The sequence below is a fragment of the Frieseomelitta varia genome, unplaced genomic scaffold, assembly GCF_011392965.1.
Source record: "Frieseomelitta varia isolate USP_RPSP 00005682 unplaced genomic scaffold, Fvar_1.2 scaffold_1028, whole genome shotgun sequence".
NCBI lineage: Eukaryota > Metazoa > Arthropoda > Insecta > Hymenoptera > Apidae > Frieseomelitta > Frieseomelitta varia.
Window position 1 is genome coordinate 207454 of NW_025108671.1, and position 15396 is coordinate 222849.

A 15396-nucleotide genomic window follows, 5' to 3' on the forward strand; every position below is an offset into this window, starting at 1 on the left:
CAGAAAAAAAAAAAGATAAATCTTCTGCCATAAAAAGATCTCCAAGTAATAAGTGACTTGACTGATAAAAAGATTGAACAAAATATTTCGATTTAAAAAGTCAGAAGACGGGAAAAAACAATTCAAGTTTTGTATTATATACAAATGGTGTCCCATTTTAATTTGCCAGGTATCATTTGACCTTGTATTAACCTTGAAAAAGTTCGCAAAGATGAATGTTGAATTTTTAAAACCTACATTTTTTTACTATATATTATTATAGCTACATTTTTTTACTATATATTATTATAGCTAACATCGAGACATTTTCAAAGCACTACCTACACACATATGTATATTTTTTACATAAGTTGAGATGCAAGCTCTTAAAATTGACGTGCCGCCAGCATTAGTGTTACTAAAGTAGGCAAGAGAAAGAGAGAGAGAGACAGAGAGATTGAAATACGATATGTATATTTCTCCTCTGTTGTTTGTAAATACTTGGTTTATTTTGATCTATTATTAGTCGTACAAATTGCGAAAGCTAAGCAAAACAGTTGCCTTATACACTTTCGTTGGTGCGTAACTTTTAATTTGTTTACCTTGATGATCTTTAATTATTAAAATTTTTATTAATTAAACAATGTCCTATTATTTTCCGAAGAAAATCATGAATAAGACTATTTACTTAGAAATAAGTGAAGCTATTTTTATGAAGGCGGCACGTCTTCGTAAACAGACGACAAAAGACCTCTATCTAAATGAAAAATTGACAATTTGAATATTTTCTTAGCTCAACTGTCATGCACAATCGGCTCTTTTCAGAGTCACTATGATATACGAAATCCAACCGTCCAACCTTGTAGTGTACATCGGATAACACTAACGCCGGCGCCAGATCAACTTTAAATTCTTCTAGAAAGTATATAAAAAATACATGTTAACTATAATAACATATAGCAAAATAATAAAACAGTAAACATATAGTAAAACATATTCAACGATTTCAAAGGGAAATTAAAATAGAATATTTTATTATTGGGATATTTCGTTTAAGTGAAGCAGGTAGGTCTGATAAATGTACAATTTTTACAATCTGTATTAGATTATCTGGAAAATTTTCAAATGGGCCAGATAAGCAAAATCGATTCATTTTGATACGTTATCCATATTTTCGCTAAAGTAAAATTTTTGATTAATATAATCTATTAGTATAATATATATTGATATAATCTATTAGTACATATATAATATATATTTCAAATCGTAATAATTATATGTCAGTATTTGAAAATTGATTATTTTTATATTAAATAAAGAATTAATATTAAAAATTTATATTGATTCATTTGATAAATATATTCTAAAGTTAATTACTAAATTTTTAAGTATCAGAAAAAATATAATATAGATCATTTATATAATCAATAATTATAAAAAAATACATAAGAAAAACAATCAAATGCTATAGACCATTATTATGTTATGCAAATAAATCTGACTGTTGTTCTGCCATTTTACATATCATTATTCTTTATTAATTTTATAATTTATTGAGAATTTATGCATAATTTAGTTGAAAATTAACATTAGAATAAATTATGTATACGTCTTTAATTAATAATTAAATTTATGAATAATACATACGAATCACAGATGTTCGAGCTATCTCATGATATTTTGCCTTTTTCTAGCAATTGATTACAACGAGATAATAATTTCCAAATGAAACTCATTAAGAAAATCAATACTTCATAAATTAACTACAATTTAAAAAATATAATGACATTTTTTCAAATTTTTTAATATAATTAGAGTAAAGACTTATAACATAAAAATTTATTATTCATCGGAATAATTATTATTCATAATTTCTCTAAAATTTAAAATCGACAAAATATCCCTGAAAGTACAAACTAAAAAAAATTTTACAGCAGCCCGGATACTATATTTCAGCCAAAGTTTTTTTTTTTTTCAATCAAACTCAATAATTGCTTTTAAATTCACAGTGCATAAATATTCAGTCTACCCGTAAAGTACACATAAAGATATAAGTTCAAGGAAGAAGAAAAAAACTACAATTACAATTAAAACTTCACATGAAGGTTTATTTCTTTAGACAACTTCAGCAGGTCTTTGTCCACCCACGACTTTATGAGTTTTTGACAGATAGTCTGCAAATTCTTGATATGGAGCTTTTCTTAACGCCTGATCATGCCAGAGATCTGGTGTCAAATACGCGTAGGTCTTAGCAATAGCTGCATAGGTGGCCTTTGCGAAATTGCCAAGAGTACACGTGGATCCTCTAGCCGATGTATAGCAATCCTCTATACCAGCCATCTGCAACAGTTTCTTCGGCACAGGTGCTGACACAATACCTGTACCTCTTGGTGCTGGAATTAGACGCACTTGAACTGATCCACATTTGCCAGTGACTTTGCAGGGCACAGTATGAGGATCACCGATTTTGTTTCCCCAATAACCACGTCGTACTGGTACGACCGAAAGCTTAGCCAAAATGATAGCACCACGGATGGCAGTGGCTACTTCTTTGGAACATTTCACACCTAGACCAATATGACCCTTATAGTCACCAATAGCTACAAAAGCCTACAAAATAAATATTATTAATGAGATCTCCATTGAATGTTGAAATGTTTAAATATAACATTGAACTTCACATAAATGTAATGTTACCTTAAAACGAGTACGCTGTCCAGCTCTAGTCTGCTTCTGTACTGGCATGATTTTCAACACTTCGTCTTTTAATTCAACTCCAAGGAATTTATCGATAATTTCGTATTCTTTAATAGGCAAAGAGAAAAGATAGATATGTTCCAAAGATTCAATCTTTCCATCTCTGACAAGACGTCCAAGTTTAGTCACTGGAACCCATTCTTTGCTGTCTTCCTTGCCGCGTCCCCGACCACGGCCTCGTCCTCTGCCACCACGGCCTCTACCTCTTGGGCCACCACGATCACCTCCCCCACGAGAGCCAAACCCTCCACGAAATCCCCCACGCGTGGCTGGAGCACTGTCCGCCATTCTGTTTGAAATTAACAAAAAAATGAAATTTGTTAATTAGTAAATGAAAAAGTAAATAATGTGTTAATTATATAGTTGCACATCCTCAACGCAGATTTTAATGATCGTTAAATATGATTGTGGAAATCAACATTCTGGACAATTTTTTCCTCTCATGAAAATGTCGAGCTCTCTTAGTTTACTAGATATTCGCAAAAAACTGTTGGTATCACTACGATGATATTTTGTCTATACTTGTGTGCCCGTAGAAGCGTATACATTAATGGATTGTAAGCCATCTCAGACAATCGAATAAAATCAAACCAAACCTAACTCTTATCTTTTGTTTATAATAAAATAAACACATATATAAACATATATACAGCCAGTAATTTGTAAAAAAATAAATATAATTGTGTAAACACGTTAATATATATTTTAATATATCAACAGATTGTTGAGAGTCATTACTGTTGTGCTTTCAAAGTATCACTTTTGTACAGAGTGGAATGAAATATCTGTCACGACCATCATAGCGTGATTCTATACTTCTGGATAAGTGAGGATCCATTACAAAAAAAAAAACTTAAAAATAGAATCATACATTTTCTTTTATCACTAATCTAATCAATGTAACTCGACATTCTCTGTAAAAAAAGTATTAATCTATATACTTTAGTAATTGGAAAACTACTAGTTCAGAAGATATTTTGATTTCGATTTTGATTTTTAAATTGTGTGAAATCTATCATATAAAAGACAAGAAAAAATGAAACAGTATTCTTGTGTTTACATTGTCTTCATCAATATCAAGACATTTATGAATTGTAATATGTTATCACACCAGAGTCCTTTACACTGCATCTGAGTATAAAAGAAAAGTAAATTGTAAATACAGTAACATTAAGAATTATTAAAAATTTAACATCATTTTCTATGAGAACGGTTTTTAATCCATGGTTCCTCAGAGATTTTTGTTCTTTTAGATAGATAGAATTTAAATAGAAACGATACGACAACAAAATATGACCTTGCAAAATCAAGGTTTATGACGGCCGACAATCCATACAAACAGATATGTTTCCCTAGACACGCAAGCAAGTACAGACAGAATATCATTGTATTGACTTTTTTTTTACGAATATCCCGTAAACTAAAAGATTCCGGAAATCACTATGAAAGGAAAAAATTATTCAAAACATTGATTTCTATAACATATTTAAGAATTATCAAAAATTGTGCAACTAAAAGACTATATAATAACTATATAATAACGAACAATTTAATATTGTGTTTAACAGAATTCTCTTTCGATTTGCCTGATGTTTAAAAAGAAATGAATTGGATATTACAAAAGTATTTAATAAGTAACTTTATGTTTATAAAACAGGGTTAAGCAGTATGCTAACCTCAAAACACGTGACCGATAACAAACATATATACTTAAAATTTTCCACAAAATTTAATTTATTTGTAAATACTTATTGAAGTTGTAGGATTTTTTATATTCGCAAAAGTATAGAAAAAAATATGTTTTATGAAGGATTGAATAATGAAATTGAAAATAAATACTCGTAGCCTGCGTACCTTACTCTTTTCTTCTAAGTACGGTTATGAAAGAAGAACTAGTCACTTCTTCCGAAATTGAGCAAATCGATATATCTCGATTAGATGTTGCATCGAATATTGCAATAAATCATGAAATACTATATTTCCATTTAACTTATCCTTTAATTAATATTTTATTTTTCTTTGTTTTTTCCTGTTTTTTTTATTTTTTAATTTCTATTTTTTATAAATTTAAAATTTAAGTAAAAATTTTTTTTTCATTTTTCATCACAAATTTAATGAAATGAAATTCATTTCTGATCTGATATTACTGACGCAGGGGAAAGAATCCACAAAGTCATCCGTGACGAGGTACAAAATAAATAACAAAATATTTATTGTTTTTCAACAATCGATGTTTTAGAACAAGTGTCATGAAATTTTATATGATGTCATGCCTATCCTATTTTTAATTAATGATTATACTATTGACTAATTGGATAGATCAGACATCCAATGTACAAATACAGGTACATGATTCTATGTTTCTTGTCCAATGATTTTTCTTGCTCCATCATTGACTGATTATAAGTAGTACAAGTTATATCTCGTCTGTATCCAATACTTCTTCTTGTCCCATGTTTTAGAGGTCACCGGACCATGTCACATCTTATCATTACCGCAACACTACTTAGTGACAGGAATTAAAATCAGAAAATATGAATAATGTTACATGCGCCAAAAATTATTTATTGAATTGAACATGAACGCTTTCTTATTATATACATGACTGTTCACGACCGTCGACAATTTCAACTTAATTTTTGATTCTAATATAATTATTTTTCTACATAAATTATATGTATAATTTAACAATATTTCAAAAAATTTTATTTTATTTAACCAGATTGTATCATTTTATTTGATATAGTTTTCCAATCTGTTATTGTCAAGTGTAGAGCATGCTAAAAAACCACTGATCTTTTTTCTTGATCGGTACTTCAAACTCTGAAACACAAAGTCCCACTTAATAGTCCAGTCTATCGTATCTTTAGTCAATGATTATATATTAAAATATAAAATATAAAAAGTTTTATAAAATTAACATTTAATGTTCTCTAATGTTCTCTTAACAAAACATTATATTTGGTAAAATTAAGAAAAGATAATAGATATTGAATAAACATCTGTACATACATAAATAAGATATTTTTTTATATTTATATTTAATTTGTTTTTAATCCAATGTGTTATCATACTCAATGTATAATATTCATTGTTAAGCAGAAGATTAAATTGTGATATGAGGATTACATACGTAATTTTGTAGATTTTGGAACGAATTTTATATTTCTAACCTTAAATTTCAGTTTGAGGTTATTAAAAGAAAATTAAACATAAAATATAAATAAATGTAAATTTTATTACATATATTGTAATTCAATATAAGAAGAACGCTTTTAATGATTTTTCAAAGTTGAATAAATATTTAATTTGATTTATTTGCTTTTTATAAACATGATGTAATTGAAACTGCACAACAATTAAATGACTATGTTTCTTTAATACGATTTTGTTTCTGTGATTTTATCATGAATAATTTAAAAGATGCACACTGGTTTCCTTTAACGTCACAGGGAAACATTTATTCAATGACTAAATTATGCTCCATCAATGGTTCTAATAAAGTATTGGTGGCTTCTTTGAAAAGAAAAATATATTCTTGTGAATATCATTTGATGCCAAATCTACATTTAAGACCATTGGTTAAAGAACTACTTTTCACATATATTCCCAGTTTGTAATTTTAAATATTAGCAATAATTATGTAAAAACAAATATTCTATAGTTAATTAAAAATTTTCATTTATTTAATTAGGTGGTGCAGAAATTATTTCTATTGATGCTTATAATAAGTCTGATAGTGGTGATGGATTTGTAATAGGAATAACTATTTTAAAAGCAAGCACAGATACATCTGTAGAAAGATATTTAAATATATACACAGAAGGTGCTATAGATGGCGAGGGAGATGAAGGAAGTTCGATTGAAGCTATAGCACAAAATTGTCTAATGGTGGAATTAGCATATACACCATATCATTTATATCATACCATATTACCTCAACAAAATGCTCCTAATGAGGTAATTTTTTCATATTAGTAATAATTTTTCTAACTGCGCTTAAGAATATAAAAGTTAATAGTAATAGTAAATAGTATCTTACAAATTTGTAGCAAAATTATAACTTTTCCTAAGATTTTAGGTCGTTTGGTTACTTTCTGGCAGTGATTATAAAATACACATGATCAGAGAAGATAAGTCAAATCACAGTTACAGTGAATCATCCATTGAAAAGTACTTTCCTGAATTACATGATATCCAAGGAATTGCAATATGGATTAATATTTACTACTATAATAATTATAATTGGTATAATTTATATTAAACAAGTCTTTATGTATTACATTATAGCAACTAACACTCAATTTTAATTTGTTTAGGAGATTGACAGTAATTGGTTGTGAATGTGGTTTAGTCAATGTAGCTATAACTAATGTTTCAGAATTGAAAATTTGCCAAAGTTGGAAATTGAGATATGATAGACCTATTTCCAATGTATCCATTTTTTCACTTAAAAATAATATTGAGAAACCTCGTTTCCTTAACTCTAATAGTAAGTTTTATTACACATATTAAAGTATATCGTAAAGAAAACTTAATTATAAATCAAAACTGATAAGTATTTTCATTTGTTACAGATTGTAAATCTTTTATAAATGATCAAGAAACAAAGCTAAATATACTTGTTGTAAATACGAATAATGCAGTTGTCTTTATGTAAGTTAATTTTGTATTACATATAATCAAAAACAATCATATATTTTCGTTGATTAGGGATGTTTTAAATAACGGGATGAATGAAGATATAACATTAAATGGTAGTGAAACATCTGATTGCATTTTATGTTCCTGTATTGCTGACATAAATATGGATGGTCAAAATGAAATACTCTTAGGAACCTATGGTCAAGAGGTGCTTATTTTTTGTTTCGTAAATGACACATGGGAATTGATCATTAGAAAATTGTTTGACGCTCCTGTACATTCTATATGTTATATGGATATTACTCATGATGGAATGAAAGAACTTATTGTCCTTACGCAACGAGGAGTGCATATATTGCAGGTTGTAATTTTTATGTAATTGAAATACATTATTTGTATTAATGAATTATACTGTTAATGTAATGTATAACAAAAATCTGAAATACACATAAATTACAGCATAACATCGTGGATGTCAAAGATAAATGGAAAAAACGATATAAAAAATTTCTTAAAGAAAATGGGATATAATCTTCAAACTGCCACTTGAAAAGACTCAATTGAAGTTTAGACTTCAGGGATTAAGAAGAGAGTACAAGAAATGATAAAGTATAAATAAGATATTTATATAATGTGGTTGATATATATACATATATACAAGTGAATATGTATATTAAAAAGGATGAAAGAAAATTTATTTTTATTATTATTACAATTGTAAAATCAAATAATTTTAATAAATACAGTTAAAAAAATAGTCATTTCTATTATATATGTTCACATTTGAATTAAATTTAATTTTCAACATAAATACCAAATTATAAGTTTTATTTTAATTTGTATGAATTATAAATTTAAAAAAATGAGACTTTTGTATCAAACAGTGATCAAACTCTTATATATTAACAGTCGATACACAATTTCGCTGACTTTTAACTAGCAAGTTTCACGATGCACCGTATCTACACTTCGCAGAATCAATGACGTGACAGGCAGTTCAAAATAGTATTGCACGTGCTTGAGATGGAGATTGTCATATGTGCATATTTTATGTCGTGCCCACGCGTTTAACACTGATGATCGATATATTATATGACATCTTATTGAATATTACGAAAGCATTTGATATCGTGTATCGTTCTTGTTCCGACGTGAATTAGAATGACTAGTAAAAAAGGACACACCCTCCGAATTGAATCTGAAATCGATAAAAACCGCGAGGAAGGAAATTGGAAAAAGGTTATAGAATTGGCGGAACACCTAAAAATACAATACCCTAGCAATGGTAAATATTTCTTTTCTTTCATTCATTAATTTTAAAATACCTGTGAATTTTAAGAATTGTTTTTTTAAAGAAAAGATTTGATCAAGTTTCATAGGAATTAACTGTCACACTCGTCACGAGTTTCGTAATCTGTTTATGTAAAAAAAAGTCGTTAAGTCATGTCAAATCGTAAGGATTCTATATGAGCAAAGGTCAAATATATATGTGAAATGTTATTTGACGTTAAGATTTTTTCAACTATTTTTTAAAATTTGAGGTCATCAGCGAGTTAATAAACACATCTGATTTTTACTGTCAACAAGATGATCAATAAAAATTATGAACATGTCCCATTATAAATTTATTTTTAATTCTGCAAAGATTCTAATATCTTTTTCATGAACTTTTTTTTATTGTCGAAATTTTAAATAATAAATTCTCACGAGATTTTATATTAGTTACTATATTAAAAAATAAGTATTTATATTTATATTTATATTTATATTTAATAAATATTTCATAAAATTTTATATTTAATAAATATTACAACATTGTCAAAATAATCTGATTTCATACTAAAATATATAAACTAGAAGTATATGTGCAACTCTACATACTGATAAATGCTTTTGATTTTAGAATGTTTAGCAAATTTTTTATGTGGAGAAGGAAGATTGGAAAGCTTTTTAGAACAAACTCCACCTATAGATGCTAATATTGGAAAAGCTAGAAATGGGCTACAAGAAACTAGAAAGTATTTAATTCTTGCAGCAAATGAAAAGGATAAACAGGTAATTATAATCTTAGTTAACTATTTTTAAGTGAATGAAAGATAAAAATTTCTGAATTTAATTAATTTAAAATTTTATCTATAATTATTAAGTAACATTTTAAATTATAGGCTTTAGTTGTATTGGATGCACATTTACTACTTGGTAAATTACATTATGCAATGGGAATGTATGAAGAAGCTCTCAAACATTATCAACAAGCTGAATTGCACACACTTACAGAAAAGCCATTACCTTGTAGAAGTCTGCGTATTGTTGCAGAGTCATATGCAATTAAAGGTTTGCATCAGTTAGCTTTTGAATTATTTAATACGTTGCTAGTATGTACTAGTGCATTATTATTTCTAATATTACATATAATAGCTTGCCATTTAAATAAAGGAATGATTTATATCTATCATAGTTTGGTGTCATATATTTCACTTAACAAATTTGTTTTTTAATACTTCTGTACTTTAGACCATTAAATTTATGCTAAATTGAATAGTATTGCACTTAATGTTCTAACAAAATTTATAGAATTGCATTTTTTTTTTCTTATTGGTAGTCTAAACTTTCTTAAGTATATACTTTCTCATCAATCCGAAGGTAATACCCAATTCAAAAAATTTAGTAGTTACACAAGCAATGATTTTTGGAAACATTTATAATTTGTTTAATATCACAACTAATATACAACTTAGAGAAAGAAAGATTGTTTACTTTAAACACAGCGAAACATTTATCCTGCAGAAGACTGCGCACTTTTGCTGAGTCATACGCAATTGAAGGTTTGTATTTTGCTTCATTTTTATTTCTCTTATTTGCCATGTGTAAGTGTATTAGCTATTTATTAAAGTGTATGCTTTACCACTATACTTCTTAAAATGTTTGAAATATGTATTGTCTTATCATACCAGCTTCATGCTTAATTGTATCAATTTCAACAATCCAAAAAAAGGGAAGATATTATATTAATGGTAACTATGTTTCCTTAACTCTATTCAGATTGTTTACCTGCATCTTTTTAATATTCTGTTGCATGATAAATTCAATGTTTTATCCATTAATCATATTTTATATCATACCTTTCAATTAATTTAGTTATTTTAAATATATAAAAAGATATTGCATGTTTAATTGATAATAATTACTACACTTTAGACGAATAACTTATTTCTTTAAAAGAATTGAGACATAATTATTTAGATTATGAGATGAGAATTATTTAGATTTATCTGTGTAAATAATTTGTTTGGTATATTTGTGTTTCTTTGTAATAAATGTAATAAATGTTAATTTAGTGCTTAAAATATTGTAAAATACATCTGCTTGAAACAGTGCTTTTATTTTTATAAATATATTATTTCTATGCTTAAAAATATATATCTTAATATCAAAAATATATTAATATTCTATTTTATACTAATTTTTAGATAATAGTTCCTTTTAATAAATCTTTTTATTTATAACAGGTCTTTGTCTAGAAAAGTTACCACCAAATTCCAAATCAAAATATAAAATAGCAGAATGGCAAGAGCAGATCATCAAATGTTATGAAATTGCTGGAGATCTAACATTGGTTTATTTACAAGAACAAGACAAACTTGCAATGCAACATCAAAATGGCACGTCTACCATAAATAGTAACAATGCAGGTGATGATCCTTTTTAATATATTTTCTTCCATCACATAATGCTAATTGATACTTATTATTACATAAATAATAAGTGTATGATTCATAGTAGGAATATTCACTGAATAAAAAACAATAATGGCAAGCATTAAGATAAATTCATTTTGAAAGAATATTCCATTAATAATGTTTATTTATATTTTTTCAGGTGATAATATAGGATTTGTTGGTGGAATGTGACAAAACTAGAAATTTGGGTTTTGTAGTTAATACCTTAATATCATTTGATCAACAGGTACATATTCCTCTCAGTCTTCGTATTGTTCTACAAAACATATTGGACCAATTTTGGAAACAGCACTACAAAGGGCACCCATATTGTATATTCAAACTGGTAATATTCAAGGTGCAATAAATCGTTACAGGTAATTAATTGTTTCTATTTATTAAAAATGCAAGAAAGAAAATGATAACAAGAAGATGACAGCGATAACAAATACTGCTATTATTTATATAATGCAATGCAATTTAGAAATAATATTTAAGAAATTAAATAAACAATTTCTATTTATGAAATTCAATAACTTATAAGGGAAATTTTATCTGCTGTGGAGTCCACAACTACTCAAAGTCTTAGAGTTACTTTAACAAGACAATTAGCGGAAGTATTAGTTCGAGGAATTAGTGGTGCGGAATATAAAGCTCCAGAAGCACCAAATGATTCTGCAGGTAATACTATTGATAAAATGGCTGTTATTATAATTTAAAGATAAAAATAAAATATTAAATCATTATTCTGTCTTTCTTAGATTCACCTTGGAAGCCAAAGAAATATTTAGGTCCTAATATGTTTGTGCCAAGAAATGAATATGAAGAAACAATTCTATTATTATTAATAAGTGAAGCTATGGCGGTTAGAGACGCTGTGCTTAGTCAATCTCCAGAATTTAAAGATGCAAGAATACATGCTTTTGAAAATGCTACTGCGGTATATGATCTCCTCACAGTAGTTGTTGTGAGATGGAGTCAAGTAGATTTGTTATATGAGGTAATTATAATAAAATAAAATAAACTGTTCAGAATTAAGATACAATTTAATGTTATATTTTCATAGTCATTTGAAAGAGCAATGAAATTTTCTCATGAAGAAGCCCATGTATGGACTCAGTGTGCATTATGTTTAATTAGTATGGGCAGATATATGCATGCATATAGAATTTTAAAAGTGGTAACGAGACTATCTCCACAAAAAGTAATGCCCTGTCTTTTAGCCGCAAGACTATGCTATGAACAATTAAATATGGTAAGATATTATATACAAATTGCATAAAATAATATACTGAAAATATACTTAAATAAACAGGTAAAAGAAGGTATCGAATGGAGTCAAAAAGCACTTCAAAGAGAAACATCAAATTCTCAAGGAATGCAATCAAGATGTCATCTCTATATTGGTATTGGTCATAGTATTCTTGCTACAAACACTATAGTGAAAATGGATAAAACTTATCATACTAAAACAGCTTTGGAATGTTTTCAGAAGTATGTACAATTAAGTATAAAGTAAAGGATAAATTATATATTATAATATTATATATTTATTTAATAGGGCGCAACAGTGTGATCCAAATGATCATTTGGCAGAATACTATTTAGCTCATGAATATGCAATTAACAGACAAATTAACGACGCAATGATTCATGTAAAAATTGCGTTAAATCTTCGGGCAGAACACATTCCATCCTTGCATTTATTGATATTACTACTATCGGCTCATAAACAATACTCAGAAGCATTGCATTTAATAAACAGTGTATTAGAAGAATATCCAGATAATTTAAATTTTCTTTATGTAAAAGCGCATCTTGAATTACGAAGTATCGGTGGTGAGCAAGCATTGTTTACCATAAGACATATGCTTTTACTCTGGAAGAATTTGTATGAAGATCAGACTAATACTAATTGTAATGAACAACATAGTGAGAAACGCAGTGAAACCAGAAGCGTTTTTCAGTTGTATGCTTCTGAAATGTCTGATAAAGATTCCAGTATGTATTAATACTCTTTCTAATTTTAAAATTTGCAATTTTTAAAATTAAATTATTTTATACAAAATTTTAAATAATCAAAATTTTAAATAGGTTCTCTACATGCACAATCATTGGCTGCTTCAAGAGTAGAACAAGCCTTATCTGAAGTTGCATCGTCTCTTAGCTCTTTTACTCCGAAACCAGGACCACAAAGAGCATGGCTATTGCAATTACAAGTTTGGTTATTACTTACTGAAGTATATTTAGTTTTGGATCAACCAAATGGTGCTGTTCTTTCTTTACAAGAAGCGACGAATATTTTTCCGCTAAGTCACCATATTATGTATACAGTAAGCTCGAATAATATTATCAAACAAAAAATCAAAGATAATTAATTATTTTTTATTTTATATAACTTCACCGTCAAAATGTAATATGTACATAGAAGTTATTTTTCATTCTAGCGAGGTTTACTTCATGAATATAAATTGGAATACATGGAAGCAAAGCAATGTTATCAAAATGCAGTTTCAATTAATCCATCACATATTAAAAGTTTACAACATTTGGTAATGTTTATTGTAGTTTATTAAATAATAATTATTATTAGATGAGATAGTATACGTTTATTTGAAGATTATTTTCCTTATTAGGGGTTAATTTATCACTATTTGGGAAGTCAAAGGTTAGCTGAAAAAACATTACGCGATGCTGCAAAAATTGATCCGAATTCTCATCAAACATGGTATAAAAATATTCATTTATTTCTATTTAAAAGTGTGAGGATGCAATTGTGAATAACTCATATGTTACAAAATTTTAATCAAATAAAATTCTATTTTACAGGTATAACTTAGGAAAGGTGTTAGAATCTTTAGGTGAAGTAGAAGCAGCAAGTGATTGTATGGCTACAGCATTGGAAGTGGAAACTACGAATCCGATATTACCAATTCTTTCGATACCAGTTACATTTGAATGATTTAGAATTTTTATTTAAATAAGATTAAAAACAGATAATAATTTATCGTACAACATTGGCATTTGTTTGCCCTTGTGGCAATAGTACCTGCTTATCTCTACACTGTTGCATTATTGTACAAATAAATGAATTCTTTAAAAAAAATATTAAAATTATGCAAATACTTTATCAATAATCAATGTAAAAAAAAACTCTAATAAAGAAATAATTATAAGAGAATTATTATTCTTTAATAATTTCTTTAAATATATGATATCAAACATTTTTTGTAAATAAAGTTTTAAAAATATTTTATATTTGTATAAAACTAAAAAAGTATTATGGTAGAAATGGATTCACAAATATTTACGTTTTATAGTTATATTTATATATTATAACTTTATCTAGCTATTTATGTGTTATAGCTGTAACTCTATTTTTATCTTGTGAGATTGTACCTTAATGCTACATTTTTAATATATAATTTAAATAATATTAAAGCTAAAGCTAAATAATTTAATATTAAATAATTTAATAAGTGTAAAAGGAAAAGTTATTTTGTAAAAATTATGTTTCGCCGTTTATTTTTTATTAAAATTAGTGAGATTGATGTTTGCTTTTATCTTTTGTTATATCATAAATAAATCAGATAAAATTTTACGGTTCAGATTATTTTCTTCTATTTATATTATGACTGAAGATAAGATAATAGTGTTAAATAAATTTATTGAACACCTTTCAAGTTACAGTTGAATGTATGCCCTTATAATTTATTATGGTAGAAATATTTTTACAATGAATATTGATTGATTAAAATAAATTCTAGAACTTTTCTACCAACATTTATAATATAATATCTTTTAAATAAATTTCTTGGAAAGTTTAATATTATAAAAAAATTCAATAATCATACATGTCGATTTAATACATATAGCAATATTTATTTATAAATATTAATATGTTTTAAAGTTTTTAACTTTTTAACATTCTTCTTAATAACTTATTTTCTATTTGCTTCAACTATTTCATCATAATTCGTAAAAAATTTCAATAAATGATATAATATGAAGAAATTCATAGTATGATGTAACACAAAGCACGCGAAATTTCTCGATAAAATTACTGAATTATAATTTATTAAAACTCTAATATTACACGTTCCAACACATTGAAACGTAAAGATGCTGTTAAAAAGTAAAAAATCTAAAAAAATATATATATGCACTATGATACAATATTTTTATTTAAATTAGATTCAAATATTTTTTATTTAATACAATATAAATATTACAAATATAATAATATTATTTTCTTAATTATAATAACATCACTATCCACGATAATTATTTGTATAAT

The 15396-nt window shown here is 26.8% G+C and overlaps 3 protein-coding genes across 4 annotated transcripts; 2 read left to right on the forward strand and 1 right to left on the reverse strand.

The window, feature by feature from the left end:
• Positions 1-2060: 2060 nt before the first annotated feature.
• Positions 2061-4734, reverse strand: LOC122528182 (40S ribosomal protein S2-like). Its single transcript, XM_043653047.1, has 3 exons — positions 4591-4734; positions 2677-3025; positions 2061-2589 (listed from the first exon to the last, which is right to left on the reverse strand). The coding sequence occupies exons 2-3, from the start codon at positions 3022-3024 to the stop codon at positions 2095-2097; spliced, it is 843 nt and encodes a 280-aa protein (XP_043508982.1). The 5' UTR covers position 3025; positions 4591-4734; the 3' UTR covers positions 2061-2094.
• Positions 4735-5989: 1255 nt separating this feature from the next.
• On the forward strand, positions 5990-7928 carry LOC122528160 (KICSTOR complex protein kaptin-like). Its single transcript, XM_043653011.1, has 7 exons — positions 5990-6348; positions 6431-6696; positions 6818-6984; positions 7056-7228; positions 7314-7392; positions 7450-7741; positions 7840-7928. Exons 1-7 carry the CDS (start codon positions 6144-6146, stop codon positions 7909-7911), a joined length of 1254 nt encoding a protein of 417 aa, XP_043508946.1. The 5' UTR covers positions 5990-6143; the 3' UTR covers positions 7912-7928.
• A 414-nt stretch (positions 7929-8342) lies between these two features.
• Positions 8343-14280, forward strand: LOC122528151 (tetratricopeptide repeat protein 7B). 2 transcript variants are annotated; one of them, XM_043652989.1, is made up of 15 exons: positions 8343-8665; positions 9284-9435; positions 9546-9714; positions 10149-10205; positions 10890-11072; positions 11347-11476; positions 11644-11780; positions 11861-12099; positions 12166-12354; positions 12415-12593; positions 12661-13100; positions 13194-13432; positions 13547-13651; positions 13736-13827; positions 13929-14280. In XM_043652989.1, the coding sequence occupies exons 1-15, from the start codon at positions 8542-8544 to the stop codon at positions 14059-14061; spliced, it is 2568 nt and encodes an 855-aa protein (XP_043508924.1). In that variant the 5' UTR covers positions 8343-8541; the 3' UTR covers positions 14062-14280. The 2 variants fall into 2 exon arrangements, with proteins under 2 accessions (XP_043508924.1, XP_043508933.1); XM_043652998.1 differs by lacking the exon at positions 10149-10205.
• The last annotated feature ends 1116 nt before the right edge of the window (positions 14281-15396 follow it).

Bases quoted from the DNA above. Each gene is read 5' to 3' on its own strand.
- LOC122528182 (XM_043653047.1), bottom strand. From the start codon at position 3,024: ATGGCGGACAGTGCTCCAGCCACGCGTGGGGGATTTCGTGGAGGGTTT. The intron at 2,590-2,676 runs GTAACATTACAT...TTTATTTTGTAG, and splicing joins GACAGCGTACTCGTTTTAAG to GCTTTTGTAGCTATTGGTGA.
- LOC122528160 (XM_043653011.1), top strand. From the start codon at position 6,144: ATGAATAATTTAAAAGATGCACACTGGTTTCCTTTAACGTCACAGGGA. The intron at 7,393-7,449 runs GTAAGTTAATTT...TTCGTTGATTAG, and splicing joins AATAATGCAGTTGTCTTTAT to GGATGTTTTAAATAACGGGA. The intron at 7,742-7,839 runs GTTGTAATTTTT...CATAAATTACAG, and splicing joins GAGGAGTGCATATATTGCAG to CATAACATCGTGGATGTCAA.
- LOC122528151 (XM_043652989.1), top strand. From the start codon at position 8,542: ATGACTAGTAAAAAAGGACACACCCTCCGAATTGAATCTGAAATCGAT. The intron at 8,666-9,283 runs GTAAATATTTCT...TTTTGATTTTAG, and splicing joins AATACAATACCCTAGCAATG to AATGTTTAGCAAATTTTTTA. The intron at 10,206-10,889 runs GTTTGTATTTTG...TATTTATAACAG, and splicing joins TGAGTCATACGCAATTGAAG to GTCTTTGTCTAGAAAAGTTA.